General features: G+C 40.5%; 3 protein-coding genes across 5 annotated transcripts in view; 1 reads left to right on the forward strand and 2 right to left on the reverse strand.

Annotated features, from left to right (window-relative positions):
* lclat1 (lysocardiolipin acyltransferase 1) overlaps positions 1-2,261 on the forward strand; it is a 12,885-nt gene extending 10,624 nt beyond the window's left edge. For all 3 annotated transcript variants that reach the window (XM_016479909.1, XM_016479910.1, XM_016479911.1), the window contains exons 5-6: positions 157-273; positions 1,473-2,261. In XM_016479909.1, the coding sequence (XP_016335395.1) occupies positions 157-273; positions 1,473-1,963 (608 nt within the window). In that variant the 3' untranslated portion in view covers positions 1,964-2,261. The remainder of the gene's footprint in view (positions 1-156; positions 274-1,472) is intronic.
* Positions 2,262-4,925: 2,664 nt separating this feature from the next.
* LOC107683863 (zinc transporter 10) lies at positions 4,926-17,950 on the reverse strand. The gene is made up of 8 exons (XM_016479915.1): positions 17,836-17,950; positions 16,322-16,479; positions 14,119-14,334; positions 11,914-12,019; positions 9,502-10,002; positions 8,377-8,517; positions 7,970-8,209; positions 4,926-5,910 (listed from the first exon to the last, which is right to left on the reverse strand). Exons 2-8 carry the CDS (start codon positions 16,460-16,462, stop codon positions 5,618-5,620), a joined length of 1,638 nt encoding a protein of 545 aa, XP_016335401.1. The 5' UTR covers positions 16,463-16,479; positions 17,836-17,950; the 3' UTR covers positions 4,926-5,617.
* LOC107683860 (zinc transporter 10-like) lies at positions 8,459-10,205 on the reverse strand. Its single transcript, XM_016479912.1, has 2 exons — positions 9,502-10,205; positions 8,459-8,523 (listed from the first exon to the last, which is right to left on the reverse strand). Exons 1-2 carry the CDS (start codon positions 9,977-9,979, stop codon positions 8,519-8,521), a joined length of 483 nt encoding a protein of 160 aa, XP_016335398.1. The 5' UTR covers positions 9,980-10,205; the 3' UTR covers positions 8,459-8,518.
* Positions 17,951-18,049: the final 99 nt, after the last annotated feature.

Here is an 18,049-nt window from a genome sequence, read left to right on the forward strand (position 1 = left end):
TTCAAACACGAGTACACTCAAGTGTACTACAATTGCTGACTAAATACAATTTAAATACAGAGATAGTGTGTTAAAAGCACATTTTAGTTCATTTGGAGTTTTGTTCTTTATTATAAGGTTTGTGTGAAGTCTGTTTTCATCGATGTCTCTGTGCAGAAAACACCCGCGCCAGGAGCGACGAGTTCGCTGAGAAAAACGGTCTTCCCAAGTACGAGTATGTTCTTCATCCTCGCACCACCGGCTTCACCTTCATCGTCGACATGCTGCGGAAAGGTCAGAGGTCATCAGCGCTCGCGTGTTCTGCATCGTTAGTTCAGAGGATCGAATTAGAGAGCGTTACAGTGTAGATGTTCGTCAGAGCTCACAAACGAGCTCAACCTAAACCCTTTAAAGTGTGCTCATAGAGTAGAGTGTAATGCTTGCAACACCTGGCTCACGGGTTTGATTCCCAGGGAATGAAGTCTAAACCTTGAATGCAATATACACTACCAGTCAAACGTTTCTGAACCGTAACATTTTTCAAGTGTCTTCTGCTCATCAAGCCTGCATTTATTTGATACAAAGTACAGCAAAAACAGTAACATTTAGAAATATTATTACTATCTAAAACAGCTGTTTTCTATGTGAATCTCTGTTAAACTAATTTATTTCTGTGATGCGCAGCTGTATTTTCAGCATCATTACTCCAGTCTTCAGTGTCACATGATCTTCAGAAATCATTCTAATATGCTGATTTGCTGCTCAACAAACATTTCTGATTATTATTATTATTATTATTATCATCAATATTTAAAACAGTTGAGTACTTTTTTTTTTCAGGATTCTTTGATGAATAGAAAGATTTAAAGATCAGCATTTATCTGAAATAAAAAGCTTTTGTAACATTATACACTCCACCATTCAAAAGCTTGGAGTCTTATCATTTTTTGGGGGGGAAAGAAATTATAGAAGTTAATACTTTTATTTAGCAAGGATGCTTTAAATGGATCAAAAGTGATGATAAAGACATTTATAATGTTGCAAAAGATTTCTATTTCAGATTAATGCTGCTCTTTATTAAAGGCGAGCCATTCTCTTATTAAATAGTAAAAATATTTCACAATTTTACTCTATTTGCTGTATTTTGTATCAAATAAATGCAGGCTTGGTGAGCAGAAGAGGCTTATTTAAAAACATTAAATATCTGTCTGTTCTAAAACTTTGACTGTTAGTGTATAATGACAATAACTTAAAATATAATGATGATAACTGTAACTATATTGATACATTTAGCCATAATGAAAGCTAAATTAGTGTGCAGACCAGTGACTGATAAGATTCTGTGTATTATAAGCGCGCTGCATTAAAAACCTTCCTGTTGAGAAACGTTTGGCTGGTAGTGCGTCGCGTCTCGTGTCAAATGCATGAATGTAAATGTGAGATCAGTGAGTGCTGTGTGAGCTGTGAGTGATGCTTGTTATTTCCGTGGACAGGTGATAACCTGGACGCTGTGCATGATATCACGGTGGCGTATCCTCAGAACATCCCTCAGACGGAGCGGCACCTGCTCCTGGGTCTGTTCCCGCGCGAGATCCACTTCCACGTGCGGCGTTTCTCTGCGGCGTGTCTGCCCTCGAGCGCGGAGCAGCTGCAGCGCTGGTGTCAGGAGCGCTGGCGAGAGAAAGAGCAGCGTCTGTGTGCCTTCTACCGCTCCGAGCCGCGCCGCTTCGACCAGCCCGAGGCCCGCGTGCCGCCCTGTAAGAGCCAGCTGAGAGTGGCGCTGATCAAAGCTGCGTCGCTGCTGTACTGGAGCGCCTTCATCACGCTCTGCTGCGCCGGCCTGTGGCTCTGGACCGCCCTCAGACTCTACTTCCTGCTGATGGTCATCTTCTTCCTGTGTCAGCAGCGGGTCACGGGTGGAGTGGAGCTGATGGAGCTGGCCTGCCACCGGCGCTGGAGCGGCGCACAGGTGAAGCAGGACTGAGACACGAGAGGAGAAGATCACACTATAAACATCATAAACACAGCATTCATCACTGCGAACGCCAATCTCGTCTCTTAACTCTTTCAGCTCTTTGTGTTTCTCGTTTGTTTCGTCCTGTTTTAGTAGCTCGGGTTATCCACTTACAGCCATATTTAAAAGAATTACGATATTTTATTTGGTGTTCAGTGCTGGCCAAAATTATTACAACACTAGTGTTTCCAGCAGCTGAAACTGGTTTGAAGTCAGTTATTTCTATCTTTTGCTGTAGTGTGTCAGCGGACAGACTGATGATGATCAGATCAGATCTCTGTGTGCAGCACTAACATATATCTCACTGCATTATTACAATTAACAGATATTTCCTCCTGACACACTACAGCAAAAGATAGAAATAACTGACTTCAAACCATTTTCAGCTGCTGGAAACACTAGTGTTGTAATAATTTTGTCCAGCACTGTGTGTATGTTTTATAGTTACGGAACGCAGCCATAGCACATTAGCTTCGAGCGCTGGTGAAAAAGGAAAAGCCCAGTGTATTGATGCGCGTCAGGAGCGTGTTGCGTGTTCTCCGCATGCATGGCTGCAGGTAATGCGACAGAAGAATCAACACGCGTGACGTTCCCAGACAATCCTCGTGTAAATCAGGACTGAGTTACCCGTATAAGACCTGACCGAACCCTGACCTCTGACCTGTGTGTGCTGTGCTCCTGGGTTAGTGTGGACCGGCTCACTGTGTGTGTGTTCCTCGTGTCACGATCACTCAGGTATATTCACTGTAACCAACCATAATCATAATCAACGCGCCAATAAATCCATCTTCTGTTGCTTCATGAGCTGTGTCCAGTTCAGATGAACAGCTCAGCCGTGTCGAGTGAGTAAAGCACGTTTAACAGCAGACTGCGCTCCGTCTGGAGATTCTGCTCTGTTTCTGCTCTGTTCTTCTTTCAGACTAAAGAAAAGAAAGCATCCAAAACACACATTAAAGTATCACACTTTATCTGTCTGAGTCTGTAGATTTCAATCAAAGTTTTTTCTCTTTACAGTTTTATTCCTCTCTGTATTCTGAAGGTTTGTTCATATTTCATTCACACTGATTTATACATCATTTTACTCCTAAAAACATGTGTTTGTTTTCTGTCTGTTGACAGTTTTTTCTGATTTATGGAGTGATAAAAAGAAATCCAAATCCACCCCCTCTGGAAAAAACCTTTGATATGTCAACAAAATCAAACAAGAATTATGAACCTGACGTTATACAATGATCAGATTTATATTCTGGAAATGTGTAGAGAATAGTACATATTTAATTAGATAATGCCTAATTTGCATATTCAAACAGAACATATCAGAAAGCTAAAATACTTGCAATTCTCAATGTGAAAGTTATGAAATCTATCAGTTAATAATGAATGAGACTGAGGTTTGATGGAGGAAATCACCAGAGGTCTGAGGGTGAGGCGGTTGCCGTGACGACAGATGGTGCTCAGGGGTTGCTTAGTAACGTGATGCAGGATGATGTCAGTGACGGGAAACACAAACACATCAGTCTTCTGCTGAGATCAGCTGATTGAAGAACAGCACCGTAATCAGCTGTAATCTGAGCTCCTCACAAAGATAAAGCACTGACGTCTCAGTCTCCTTCAGAGGCAGCTTTGTTGTTGTGCTGATCGTTCAGCTCATCAAACATCTTTCCAAACACTTCAAACAGAAGCTCCATGAAGCAGCTCAGAAAGCCGTGAGTTGTGAAAGCGATGTGATGGAGGATTCTCACAGAGTGCAGATCACTGGAAACACCGTCAGACTCGTTAAATACGGCTTCGTCCTGCCTGAGCTCCATCAGCTGGCCTCTTCTGTGTTATCTGAGTCAGAGCAGATTAAAGTGAGCGTGGGTTTGTCATGAACTGGTTTTCCTCAGCTCTTATTCAAGTCTTCATTTGATTTGTTGATGATAGTTGTCCGTATTGAATCTATGAATATCTGTTTGAGTATTGTAGGCCTGAGTTTGATTGGTCGTTGTTTTAGCACAGCTTTACACATGCACTTCTTGAGTGTGTTTTGGATCTGAAACAGCAGGTTTCATGTCACCTTAAACACAGATCAGTGTCGTTCTTCACCGCCTCACTATCACCTCATCCAGACACAAGCCCGGTTCATCAGAGTTTCTCTGGTGTTTTCCTGGAAGCTTTAATGGGTTCTCTGAACAGCAGTGCATGGAAAGAGTGACACCTTCAGCCTCCTCCATTATTAATGCCCTGACACTCATGTGTTTTACTGATCATCAGTGGAGCTTCAGATTGGAATATTATAAAATAACTGACAGAGAAACAGAAATAAGAAATGTATCTTAATGTCACGTGACTGATGTTCATGTTCAGGAGTGTGTGTGTGTGTTAGAGTGCGAGTGAGTTTGTGTGTGTGTGTTTGAGTGTGAGTGTGTTAGAGAGTGTGTGTGTGTTTGAGTGTGTGTGAGTGTGTGTGTGCTAGAGTGTGAGTGTATGTGTTTGAGTGTGTGTGTGTGTGTTTGAGTGTGTGTTAAGAGTGTGTATGTGTGTCTGTGTGTGTTAGAGTGTGAATGTGTTTGAGTGTGTGTTAGAGTGTAAGTGTGTGTTAGAGAGTGTGTGTGTGTGTGTGTTTGAGTGTGAGTGTGTGTGTTTGAGTGTGTGTGTGTGTGTTTGAGTGTGTGTGTGTTTAAGTGTGTGTATGTGTGTCTGTGTTAGAGTGTGAATGTGTTTGAGAGTGTAAGTGTGTTAGAGTGTGAGTGTGAGTGTGCGTGTGTGTGTTCTCTGCTGCCCTCTAGTGCTTCATCAGCTGGTGATTATGAACACCTGTGATTAGAGTTGATGTGAGTTTGGAGCTGCTGCAGTCATGAAAGATGTTTCTCCACACAACAGCCGATCAACAGGTGAATTTCATCTTAATAAACAGAGCAGTTCACTGTTCATATCCATTCAAATCTGTTTCCTTAGAAAGGCTAAATCTGATTTCAACCAAAATGTTTAACATTAGTTTATACAGTTTTAAAGTACAGTTGATTGTCTCTCAAATACACACTCACACAAAAACACACACTCTCACACCACAACAACTAAATATCAGTTAATTCTATGCGTTTCCCTGAATTACCAAGAAGTTATAAAGATTATTAAGAGCAAAAGGTCATAAATAACAATACGGAATGTAAATATGCTATTGGAACGAATCTCATGAAACCATGTCCAGGTCGAATTTCACCCCAAAATCAAAAGAAACGAAAAAATATTTTTGAAACAATAATTGCATATTACTGTAATACAGATTATTATTTATTACATATATCAGCATAAGCATTAGAGGCACTACGGCAAATACTATCATGTTTGCATTCTTTACACACTCATGAGACTTTGGCTTGATTATGTGTTTTTATCCTGTTGTTTTGGGCTGAAATATGAGCTGGACGTGTCTCTCATTCAGAGCAATAAATAAGCTGCTGATTAATTAGACTGATGATCCGGATTCCGTCAGGCACCGTCTCAAACTAACGAAGAACAATTACTAGGAATCATTAGCTGGAGTCTGAAAGGGCAGCGAGGCACAGTCGTGAGGAGGAATTAAACACGAGGTCTGTTTGTTCTGTGCATTATCATGGGAACCGGCCGGGTCGAGAAATGGCTTCAGAACTTGGTGCTCTCGGTGTGTTTGGCTGATATTTGCTTCTGTTTCTCGGTCACGTCTCTGGAGGCAGGAGGACAGCAGGGCATCTCTCCGTCGGCGCGCTCCAGCTGAACCGTGACGCTGTGGACGCCGGCGCGGTGGAACAGCTGCTGGATCTGCGTCTGAAGAGCCGGGTCCTGCAGGTCAGCAGACACTTTGACGTGCAGCGAGGCCACGTTCTGTCCTTTAGATAACTCCCAGACGTGAGCCTCGTGAACGCTCGCCACGCCGGGGAGTTTGCACACGCTCTCCACTGAGACAGAGACACACAAACAAGCAGAGACACGCAGCAGCAGCACTGTGAGACACCAACAATAAAAACCTTACAGTTTACCAGAGATTCCCTTCAGCCCTCAGTGTAAAAAATTTTCTTCCGATGTTGTACATTACAAGTTAAACTACAAGAAAATACAGTTTAAAATTCACATTTAATTCAATGTGTTACTTGCTGTTTCTTTGTCATTTAACTTAGTGAAGTTTACTAGTAGCATGACTGAAAACTGTAAAAACCGATGTCCTAAAAACAAATGTAAACAAACTGTAAAAAATGATCTTCTGATGCTGTAAATTACAAGTTAAACTACAAGAAAATACAGTTTAAAATTCACATTTAATTCAATGTGTTACTTGCTGTTTCTTTGTCATTCAACAAATGTCCTGGCAGAAAGTGACCAGTATGTTTACAGAGATTTCCTTCAACCCTACTCTGTAAAATACACTGTAATTTTCTGTAGTTGTAAATTGTAAATTTTACAAGACAAATAGTTCTACAGAATTTTGCAAGCAGTTTTACAAACAAATGACTATTTCAGTCTGTCTAAATATTTCAGTTTGTTTAATTCAATGTTATCTGTCATTTTTTGTAATTATTTGTGAAACTTACTAGCAATTTCTGAGTGCAAATTGTTTCTACACCATTTTTTAAGTTAAAAGGCCCATTTAAAACACATAACTATAATGCTAAAGTTCTGAAAACTGTTTTAAATTTAAAAGAATAGCAGAGTCCACACAACTACAACAATAACAACACAGATGAATGATTTCACTGGAATCTCTTTTAGAATGATTTATTTCCAGCTGCTGAACAATAAAAACATCGACAGCCAATCAGAATCCATCCTGCTTTAAAGAGCATGAGCATTTAAAGGCACAATATGAAAGAAACAATATAAAGGCACAATATGTAAACAACGTATGCAACATATGTACGCGGATACCGTGTTTACGTTCAGATCAAAGTGTAAATAGTGTAAACGGCGTAACCGTGTAAGGTACCGTTTACTCTCCAAAATGGCACTATAAGGTGACGTGGAGGAGACGAACTGTTGAATATAAGTCGTTATTTTTGTTTTCTTTGTGCACAAAAAGTATTCTCGTAGCTTCGTAAAATTACGGTTGAACACATGGATTATTTTAACGATCTCTTTGCTAAGTTTCTGAGCCTTGATCGTGTAAGGATCTTTGCTGTCTATGGAGGATCAGAGAGCTCTCAGAATTCATCAAAAATATCTTAATTTGTGTTCAGAAGATGAATGAAGGTCTTACGGGTTTGGAACGACACGAGGGTGAGTAATTAATGACAGAGTTTTTATTTTTGGGTGAACTACCCCTTTAAATAATGGCTTGTCCCTGGTCATTGTCGCCTATCTATGACGTAATATCCGCACTATCCTCAGTTTCCACTTGTAGAAACTAAAAAAAGTGCTGCTGTACAGTTAAACTAAATTCAGTACGGCTGTCGCGAATAAAATGAAAATGAAATGAAAAGTGTTGACTGCAGCATTAGACTGAGATCTGCTCAATGTTGCGCCATGATTCTTTTCACGTGTTTTTACAGTGTTGTGCGTTGTAACCAATCACACAAGTCTGTTGTGCCTTTAAAAGATGACAAAACTGCAATGTACTTAGAACATTAACAATACACATCAGTCTGCATGCTAATAATATCATTAGAGTTTTCATTCTTGTTGTGAACGGCCTGTGCAAAAGAAACTGAAAAAAAAAAAAAATCCTTCATGTTAATGTGGTGAACCAGACTGTGTTGACAGACTGACACACTACACTATGCACTATTCTATGTACTAAAGCAGCAGTCCTCGAGTAATTAAAGCTGCGACGGTTGAATGCATGAAGTGTCCAATATTCCACGCTTGGTTTTGTCGGCTAATCAAGTGCATCATCATGACATTAGAAGAGTCCAGTGTGAACATACTGATTGCACAATCTATACTAAAAAACCTCACAGAATAGTGCATAAATACGTGAACTGGGATGGATTTCTCTAGTGCACAGAGACATGAATGTGAACTCACAGACTGCGGTGAGCGGCAGATCAGGGGGACTCATCTGCAGCAGGATCCCAGCCGTTTCTTTGACCAGAGGAGCAGCTGACAACATGATGATGACCACCATGACCAGTGTCAGACTGGGGTCCACGTAACACTGCCAGTTACACGGGCTCTCAGGGGCCAGGGGCCACACGTAGAACAGAGCCGAGGCCACCACCACCACCACCGAGCCCAGCGCGTCATTCAACACATGCAGCAGCACGCCTGCGGAGAGAGAGACATGCCATTCACATATAGAGAGAGAGAGAGAGAGAGAGAGAGACATGCCATTCACACACACAGAGAGAGGGAGAGAGAGAGAGAGAGAGAGACAGTGTGCTGGAAACACTGCTGATGAACACTAAAGCACAGCGGCTCACTCACTCACTCACCCCGGATGTTCAGAGGAGGCCCGTCGCTCCCAGCCTTCTTCTCCTGCAGGCCTGTGGACGGAGAAAGCACAAGTGTGGAGTGCACTTCTGAAGATCCAGGACAAACACAAAGCGCCAGCTCTGCCTGAGGCTCACACATCAGTCACGCTGTTCTCCAGCAGCAGATTATTCAGATTATATGACCAAAGTACAAGGCCACACAATACTGCACTTTAATAATGCATGCAGATCCGTCCCAGATACAACATGTGCATCGCAGAGACGTCTAATGTATGTGTTTTTATCTGGAAGACATTGTTTAGAGCATTTGCTGTTACGAGACGTTTCCGTTCACATGGTTTCTGCAGGTTTGAAGAAGGTCAATTTAAGACCAAGTAAAGAAAATCTGAGGAATAAATCGAGTGGAACACAATGTGTCAGTACAGTCTTAAACAACGTCCAACACATCTCCATTACTTTTAATTAATTTGACAAAAAATATACTGAAATAATTTTTACTGTAACTTCTGATCACGCTGTTCTTCATCAGCACTTTTGTCTTGTTTTCCGGTGCAAACGCCTAAAGATTCTTACATCAAGATACATTTACTTGATATTCACAATTTTAAGAAATTAATCAAAATGAAGTGAGTTTATGATTAAAACAAGTATCTAAAGTATCTGTAAAATATCTGCCAAAAATCATCTTAATTCAAAGGGAGAACTAGTTTTCATTCCTCATTGACAGATATCTGTTCCTGCTTTAATCATAAACTCTCTTCATTTTGATTCATTTGTCAGACTTAATTTAATTTAGCATCTCCAGTAAATGCATCTTGATTTAGGCATGTTTAGACAACAAGACAGAAACACTGAGGAAGATGCAGCGAATTAATGCCATGATTCCATGACTTTATGCTCTGATTTTAGACCTTTAAAGAGCTTAATCAGTGAAAAGCTGAGACCCGCAGAGACCCTGCTGTCAGATGTGAATCAGACATTTAGAGAATGTCTTCAGTGCTTCTGATTTAGAATGAACGTAAAACTAACTTTGTAAAGGCGTTTATCAGATGTTGCACACAGCAGATGAATCTCTCAAAAGAGCAGCGACGCTGCAAAGCAAACACGAAGCGTTGGGGTCAGCACCTGTTTCTTCCTCCTCCGCGTCGCGCGGCACAGGAGCGTCGTTCCGTCGCGTCGCGCGCAGGCAGCGGCTGCAGTCCTGGAAGATCAGCAGCCCGAGCACGTTCACCGCGAGCCCCAGCGAGCCCACGATCAGCACCAGCGGCGGGTCATCGATGGCCTGCGGCATGGCGAGCCTCTTCAGCGACTCCATGGACACAGAGAAGCAGAGCGCGGCGAGGAACACGGCGTTAGCCAGCGCGCCCACCACTTCCGCGCGGCCCATGCCGTAAGTGAAGCGCCCCGAGCCCGCGCGACGCGACACCCGCGCCGCCGTCAGCCCGACGCACAGCGACAGAATGTCCGACAGCATGTTGAACGAGTCCGACACCAGCGCGATGGAGTTGCCCATGTACCCCGCTACGATCTCCGCCACGAAGAAGATGACGGTGATGACCAGCATCAGGATCAGGCGGCACGTCTTGCCGCTGTAGCGCCCCATGATCGCGTTGCGCGGTGCTCTCACTGATGCTCACCTGTCTGTCTCGCCTTGGCGATCATGAGTTGGCACTTTTCCACGCGCTGATGACGCGTCGCGTCGGTTCCCTTCAGGTCTCCTCAGCGGATTCTTGTCATAAATGTCACCTCTGAACACTCATCCGGCTGGTTTATTCTGCTGACTGGGTTAGTTAGCACCGCGCACTGTAAACACTGTCATACACTAAACAGCCTTACGCATCATAAACATGCTTTCCTATCTAATGAGCTAATTTATCGTCTGATTGTCAAGATTTGTTTCTCCTCGTGTCCTCAAACAACTGAGAAATTAAACTGTGCAAGCACTTTATTTTTTTTACAGCACTCATGGTTTTCGTTGGTTTGGTGTTGCTGGAAAATCAAAACCCAGAGGAGGATCTGCTGTAAGCAACACACCACAGGTGAACAAAACAACTAAAGATAGATCACTAATATCACTAATCACATTAAGAATGGTAAGTAAAATAAATAAATACCATTAAAAAATAAATAAATTAATAAATAGGTCTCACTTTATATGTGACCCTGGAGCACAAAACCAGTCATAAGGGTCACTTTTGTGAAATTGAGATTTATGCATCACCTGAAAGCTGAATAAATAATCTTTCCACTGATGTATGGTTTGTTAGGATAGGACAATATTTGAAAATCTGGAATCTGAGGGTGCAAAAAAATCTAAATATTGAGAAAATCATCTTTAAAGTTGTCCAAATTAAGTTCTTAGCAATGCATATTACTAATCAAAAATTAAGTTTTATATATTTACGGTAGGACATTTACAAAATATCTTCATGGAACATGATCTTTACTTAATATTCTAATGATTTTTGGCATAAAAGAGAAATGTATAATTTTGACCCATACAATGTATTGTTGGCTATTGCTACAAATATACCCCAGCGACTTAACACTGCTTTTGTGCTGCAGGGACATATATTTAAGTGTCTTTAAATACTCTGTAGTTAATAATAAAGCAATGAGTTGTTCAGTAAAATGCAGCTGTTGTGTTGTTGAGTTGAGGTGGGATCTGGATTAGGTTAGGTTAGGGACTGCTGTGCTGGTTTACAGGATCGAGGTTAGCTCAACAGTGTAAATATAGATGCAAGCCCAGAAAAAGGTGTAATTACAGGATGGTATTTTCAAATAGAAATACAATGTAAAAACATGTAACCTATGTACACAATAAGTGCATTTCAAATGATTAATTTAAATGTAAGTACATTGTTGTTAAGGACACTTAATATAAAGTGAGTGCAATAAATAACTTGTATTACAGGATTTCTGGAAAGTTCTATTTCAACATGCAAATGAGGCATTTTCTAATTAAACACGCACTCCTTTGCATACCTTCCCAGAAAATAAATCTGAACATGAACTAAAGCCAGGTTTAATATTCTTTGAGTTTGTTGACATATGAGAGTTAAAGGTTTTTCCAGAGGAGCTTTTGGATTTCTCTGTTTATCAACAGACAGAAAACAAACACATTTTCACCATGTTTTTAGGAGTGAAATGTTGTATCAATGTGAATGAAATTTGAACAAACCTTCAGAGGAATAAAACTAAAGTTTGCTGAATGTAAAACGCTTTAAAGATATGGCTTGAGATAGAAATCTACAGACGCAAATAGATAAAGTGCAATAAAACAAACACTTAACGGTGTATTTCAGGTGTTTTCTGAAAGAAGAGACATGAGATGGAGCACGACAGAGCAGTGCATGTAAAAGCAGTGGTTTTGTCTAGTGTCTGGCTGGTTTTAAAGCCGTCTGTAGTATTCTGTGTCTCGCTGCATGTCTGTGTGCGGAGCAGCAGAAGCCAGGTTTGTTCTGGCGTATGTGCGCAGGGCTGGAGTGACAGTGAATGTAAGATGAAACCCGTCGGTCACCTGTAGTTAGAGCAAACACAGAAGAGGATCAGTGTGAGCGTGATGCTGTTTGGCTGAAGCCAGAGCAACACTGAGCTTTACTCCCATCTGCTGGAGCACAAAACACCAGCACTGAGCTTCAGTCTTAATAAGATCCCAGTGCATTCACTAACATTAACAATGAGTGATGCATGTGTTACAGTATTTACAAATCTTTATGTTAGTTAATAAAAATACAATTCTTCATTGCTAGCTCATGTCAGCTCAGCTATATTAAATGTGACCCTGGAGCACAAAACCAGTCATAAGGGTCAATTTTGTGAAATTGAGATTTATGCATCATCTGGAAGCTGAATAAATAATCTTTCCATTGATGTATGGTTTGTTAGGGTAGGACAATATTTGGCTGAGATACAACTATTTGAAAATCTGGAATCTGAGGTTGCAAAAAAATCTAAATATTGAGAAAATCATCTTTAAAGTTGTTCAAATGAAGTTCTTAGCAATGCATATTACTAATCAAAAATTAAGTTTTGATATATTTACGGTAGGACATTTACAAAATATCTTCACGGAACATGATCTTTACTTAATATCCTAATGATTTTTGGCATAAAAGAGAAATGTATAATTTTGACCCATACAATGTATTGTTGGCTATTGCTACAAATATACCCCAGCGACTTAACACTGCTTTTGTGCTGCAGGGTCACATATAATAATAATAAATACAGCTTTTGACTTTAATCAGGTATTAGTAAATGCACAGAAATTAACATTACAATTAATGAATATTTTTGAATTATTTTTTCAATGTTAGTTCAACTGTTAACAAATGGAATCTTATGGTAAAGTGTTACTAATTTCTTGAAATACTGGGAAGGAAGAGCAATTCCACTTTAGCAAATGATTTATTCTTCAAGTAAGACATCAAATATAACACAATGAACCTCATGCTAAACACACAACTGAGCTTTGGAATACAATAATGAACAGAAGCGGCTTTAATCAAAGGACAGATAGAGAGAAGCAGAAACGCTCTTGCTGGTTCTTCAGAAGCAAACACCGAACAGAAGCATGTGAGGAATTCGCAGAACTGAGGAGATTTAGAGACCCAACGAATCCAAAAAGTCTCGAAGAAATCACAAATGAACACGAGAATCAGTGAATAATAACACACTCCTCTCCAACAGAGCAAAGGAAGGTCGTTTCACGGCAGAGTGGTGTGATTGTGTCTGAAGCGGCTGTGATCTAATACAGGCTGCTGTTTGACTACAGATCACAGATTGAGTGAATGCAGCTCATCCTAAACTCTGCTCAACCAGAAAGACCTTCAGATCTCTTCAGCCTGAAATCCTGAACCTGTCTGGTCACATCAGTGTAGAGAAACCACAGATGCAGAAACGGACGAGTTATTAAAGGATGATAAAGAGGGCTTTACAATTGTCCTCAACTTTTAAGGAAACAAACAGAGAATTTGTGGAGAACTCTACGTCATTTCATCCGGTGCATTCATTAACCCTTGGTTTCCCGGTGAAGGTGGAGATGTTATTCCAACAACACAAGCGATCTTATGTATGGAGTTAGATTTGTGCCAAAAGTGGATCGTACATGATATTTGTCTGTTTGCTGTTAGTGCTGTTGTTTTATGTCATTTATTCAGTGCTATGCTTTACATTCTGTAATATTTTACAAACATCCAGATAAACAAACAGAATTAGATTTTCCCAATAAGAGTTTTCTCAAACTTCCAGATGCATTTTTTTTTTTTTTTTGCATTAATCAATCTATAGCCATCATCTATACTGTCATAATATTCAGAGTTTTAGAAAAATGGTGAGAAACTCATTATTGAGCAAATTCTGTTTGTTTATATGGACATCCGTACAGAACGTTCACTGAGAGCACAAACTTCTAAAGCATGAACAAAGAACAACAGCAATAACAGCAGACATAGACAAAGCAGTCTACACTTTTGGCACAAACAGAACTCCATACTTACAGAGGAAAAATGTGTGAAACACGGGAAAAGAAGCCATGAACATATGCATTTCTGTCAAATAATCTGAACTGCCATCCCTTGGTGAGCAGATGGTCAGGTCATTACGTGCCGCGTTTGTTTGTTTGTGCATCTGAAGCTCTCGACCAGCGGTGCATGTTTATTGGTGAATCTACAGAGCTGAAATCAGGGTTTGGCCTAACAAACACCTGAGAGTCACGGCGAGCGCTGGTTCTCAGGAAGCGTCTGACGGGACGTGCTCCTCGAAGCCCTCGCTCTCGCGCACCAGCGCTCTCTCCAGGATCACGCGGCCCTCCTTGTAGCGCTGGCTGTCCTCGGTGGCGAACTCGTAGATCCAGCCCAGCTTGCTGTTGCAGTTCTTGCAGCTGACGTCTCGCACCATGTGTCTGCCGGTCAGCATCACGCGGTCCTGCACCTCGCTGTACTGCAGGTTCACCACCTGAAACATCACAGGACGTTAGCGTTAGCATCAGCACCGTGCACTAGCCACGGCCAGTCGCTCAAGGGGTGTGCGATACTGACAAAAAATCATATCTCGATATTTTCTGGGATTTTTTCTGAGAGTGTGTTATTGTGCTGATATATTAAGGATTGCGATGGACAGCTGACTCCTAAAGTGTTTGATATTCTTCATATTCTGTGTTGTGGTCAGTTCACACTGAGAGAAATTAATCTTTTCCAATACGTTCAAATTGATTTTTATCTTTAGTGGGCATTTTTACCTTTATAAAGCCATTTTTTCTAAAAGTGTGTATTATCTTTTGAGTCAATTTCTCACATTTAATCAGTGAATTAGAATAATAAGAGATTTGGGCTGTTAGCAAGCAAATTAAATCAGCATCAATAAAATCCATCTTTGCAGCGCAGAGGAAACACAGAAGCTGCGTCTGAAGTGATATTTAGATGTGTTTACACACCGTTTAGTGCAGGACATGAATGCATTTAACCTGCGGTTACACATGCATAAATACTGTTTTGATATATTAAACATAAAACATTGGATACTGAAGTTTTTAATTATTTAAATTAATATGAAAGGATACAACGAGCAATCTACCTTAAGCCGGGCATACACTGTGTGATTTCCGTTCGATTCTGAGCCGAATTCTGACTCTTTTTTGAGTTGGGCCGAATTTCAGCTTTCAGCTGAAGCAGAGCTACGAACCGACTGTCCTGAACTCAGTGCTTTGTCCCTCACTGCGCCTGCGCGAAAATAGAACTTTAACTATTTAATCTTTAATACAGGCCTATTCATTGTGTAATATATCTAAATGTTTTAAATCATTTTCAATGAGGAGTAAGCTAATTTAATCATTTATTATCCGCGCGTCAGTTGTGCGGTAATGAGATATGAAATTATTGTGGTGCAAATTAATTGTAGTAGACCTATACATTTAATAATAAAAGTACCATAATAATGATAATAATAGTAATGGTAATAATTTAATACATTAATTAGAAATGACAAATCACCTGATGCTTTTTTGTTCAAGATATCTCTGGCTATTGTCCATATACACGTGTCATCGTCTGCGCAACTGTATTTCACACGCACAGTGTGAGCACATAAACTGTGAGCTTTGACTTTACATCTCATGCGATCTGCTCGTACAGTGCGAGTTGGTACCTTGATGAAAACACAGTGCATGCCCGGCCTTAAATGAACCACTTTAAATGTGAAATTAAATCCGCCAGCAGGTGGCAGCAAGTCACTGTTAATAAGTGAGTCATTGCGATTGAACCGAATCATTTAAACGATTGATTCATTCAAGAACGAAACACCGTCATGTTGCTCAGACACACAAAACAGCGCTGTGGCTGTATTTGGAATGATTTTTGTTGGCGAAATAGAGCAAATACAAGCAATATGGTGTCTAAAACGTAAGTCTCTTAATTAACTTATTGTTTATTGAATTCAATGTCACATTTGTAATCACATTGCGATTGATCCGAATCATTTAAACGATTGATTCATTCAAGAACGAAATACCGTCATGTTGCTCAGAGACACAAAACAGTGCTGTGGATGTGTTTGGGATTATTTTTGTTGTCAAAATAGCACAAAAACAGGGAATATTGCGTCTAAAACTTAAGCCTCTTAATATTAATTCTTGTTTATTGAACTATTGTATAAAATCAATATCACATTTGTAATCATGCTGGGTTAGGGTTAGTATATATAAAATATATAAATAATATAAATATATACATTTTCTGCCCCCATGTCTTGAATTTTGTGATCATTCTAAATGTATTGTAATAGACTGAATCATGCAGTGAAAGAACGCACTCTAAATGCGCACGCGCACTAGTCTAGACTTGTATGCGTGCACTCTGTAGGTGTTTTGTTTTTGCAAAATACTGGATAATGTCAAATCGCACATCGTTAAAACAACAATTACGATATTAGCGCAGACGATATATACCTTGTTGAAGAGGAAGGCTCGTCCGGTGGCACCGGTGAAGCGCGTGGAGATCAGCTCGGAGCGGTTGGTCAGGATGGTGTCGCAGTTAGCGCAGGAGAACAGGCGCGTGCCGCCGATGTGATCCAAGAAGATGCGGCCCATGATCCACACAAACACACCTGTGAGAGCCAGAGACGCAGAGTTAGCTATGTTCCCATCATCCTACTTTTATGCACTTTTTGGGATATTGCATGAAAAAAGGCTGGATGGAAACGCCAAGATGCTCATAAATTCTAAAAATGTGCATAAAAAAGCTTATGCGCTTAACTAAGTAGGATACATTTCTCATCCGTTAAGAAAACGTGCATAAACTACGATGGAAAAACTTTTACAGAATAAATTCCTTAATGCGCATCAAAAAAGACACGTGACTTTGCGATGGGACAGAATAAAACTGGACCGATCAAATGCTAGTTTTGTCATTCTAAAATGCTTGAGCAAAGTCTCGTCAAAGTGCTTCGTTATAATTAACTGCGTTCCCAAACAGCACAGACTCCGAAAATAAGATAACATGACCGTGTTTCGTCTGCGCACTCTGAAGCTCGTAATTTATACAAACATTATTACATACAGTGCCTTCTCCTGCTGCAGCAAATTAATTAGTGCCAGTTAATCAGGAAGTGAACTCACTGGATGGAAACGGTGCTTCATTCGTAAATGTTTTATGCGATATTCCAATTTTGTGCATACGTTTAATTTGTAACTTTGGATGGAAACATAGCTAGTGACAGCACATTCTTCTGCAGGACAATCTCAAACACGTTAAGAGCAAGTAAAGAAAATAGGGAATTAATTCAATGGAATCCAATGTCAATACAGTGTCTAAATGTATATGTCTTATATTAGAAACACATTGAAATTGAAAGATACAACATCCAACAGATCTTTATTATTTACTTTACACAAAAATACACTGAAATAACTATTACTGTACCTTCTGATCACTGTTCTTCCTCAATATTTGTGTCCTTCCAGTTTTAAATGTCTGAAGATTTTTAAGTCATGATACCTTTTCATTTACTGGAGATGTGTCTTCATTTAAAGACATTTGGAAAACAAGACAGAAATATTGAGGAAGAACATCTTTTGGCAGTGTTTGTTTGTAACATGTAACATTTAATGCCACGACTTTATGACTTTCTGCCTCGATTTAAGGCCTTAATTTGTGAAAAGGCGAGTGGAAACCCTGAAGGAGGAACATCAGCAGCTCTAGATCAGATCTCATTCATTCAGAGGACAGAAGCTTCTGACTCCGCGATAGAACAGAAGGAAAACAACCAATAATGTGATCATAATGAAGCGCGTCGAGCTGAAGGCCCTTTCTTGTGTCTGTTTATCTGTCGCGCAGCATCACAATAACAACACACTCTTGCACACACACACACACACACACACACACACACACACACACACTCTTGAAGGTCGAATCGAAGCAAAGCTCGCCTTTAACCGGTTAGTATGAGATCAACTCTTACCAGCCGCTTCCGATCGACTGTTTGTTTATTTCCGTTCAGCTGGAGCTCGCGCTGCTGCGCTTTCTTCCTGCTCTTCCTCCAGACTAATCAACATCCGGTACGATGACGCCGTGCGTGCTGGTGCACGCATAGACATAATAAATACCTAGACGCCTCATTGGCCACTCGACCGCACGTCAACGTCGCCGCCATATTGGTGCGGGCAACTGTCATA

The sequence above is a fragment of the Sinocyclocheilus anshuiensis genome, unplaced genomic scaffold, assembly GCF_001515605.1.
Source record: "Sinocyclocheilus anshuiensis isolate Anshui unplaced genomic scaffold, SAMN03320099.WGS_v1.1 scaffold2621, whole genome shotgun sequence".
NCBI lineage: Eukaryota > Metazoa > Chordata > Actinopteri > Cypriniformes > Cyprinidae > Sinocyclocheilus > Sinocyclocheilus anshuiensis.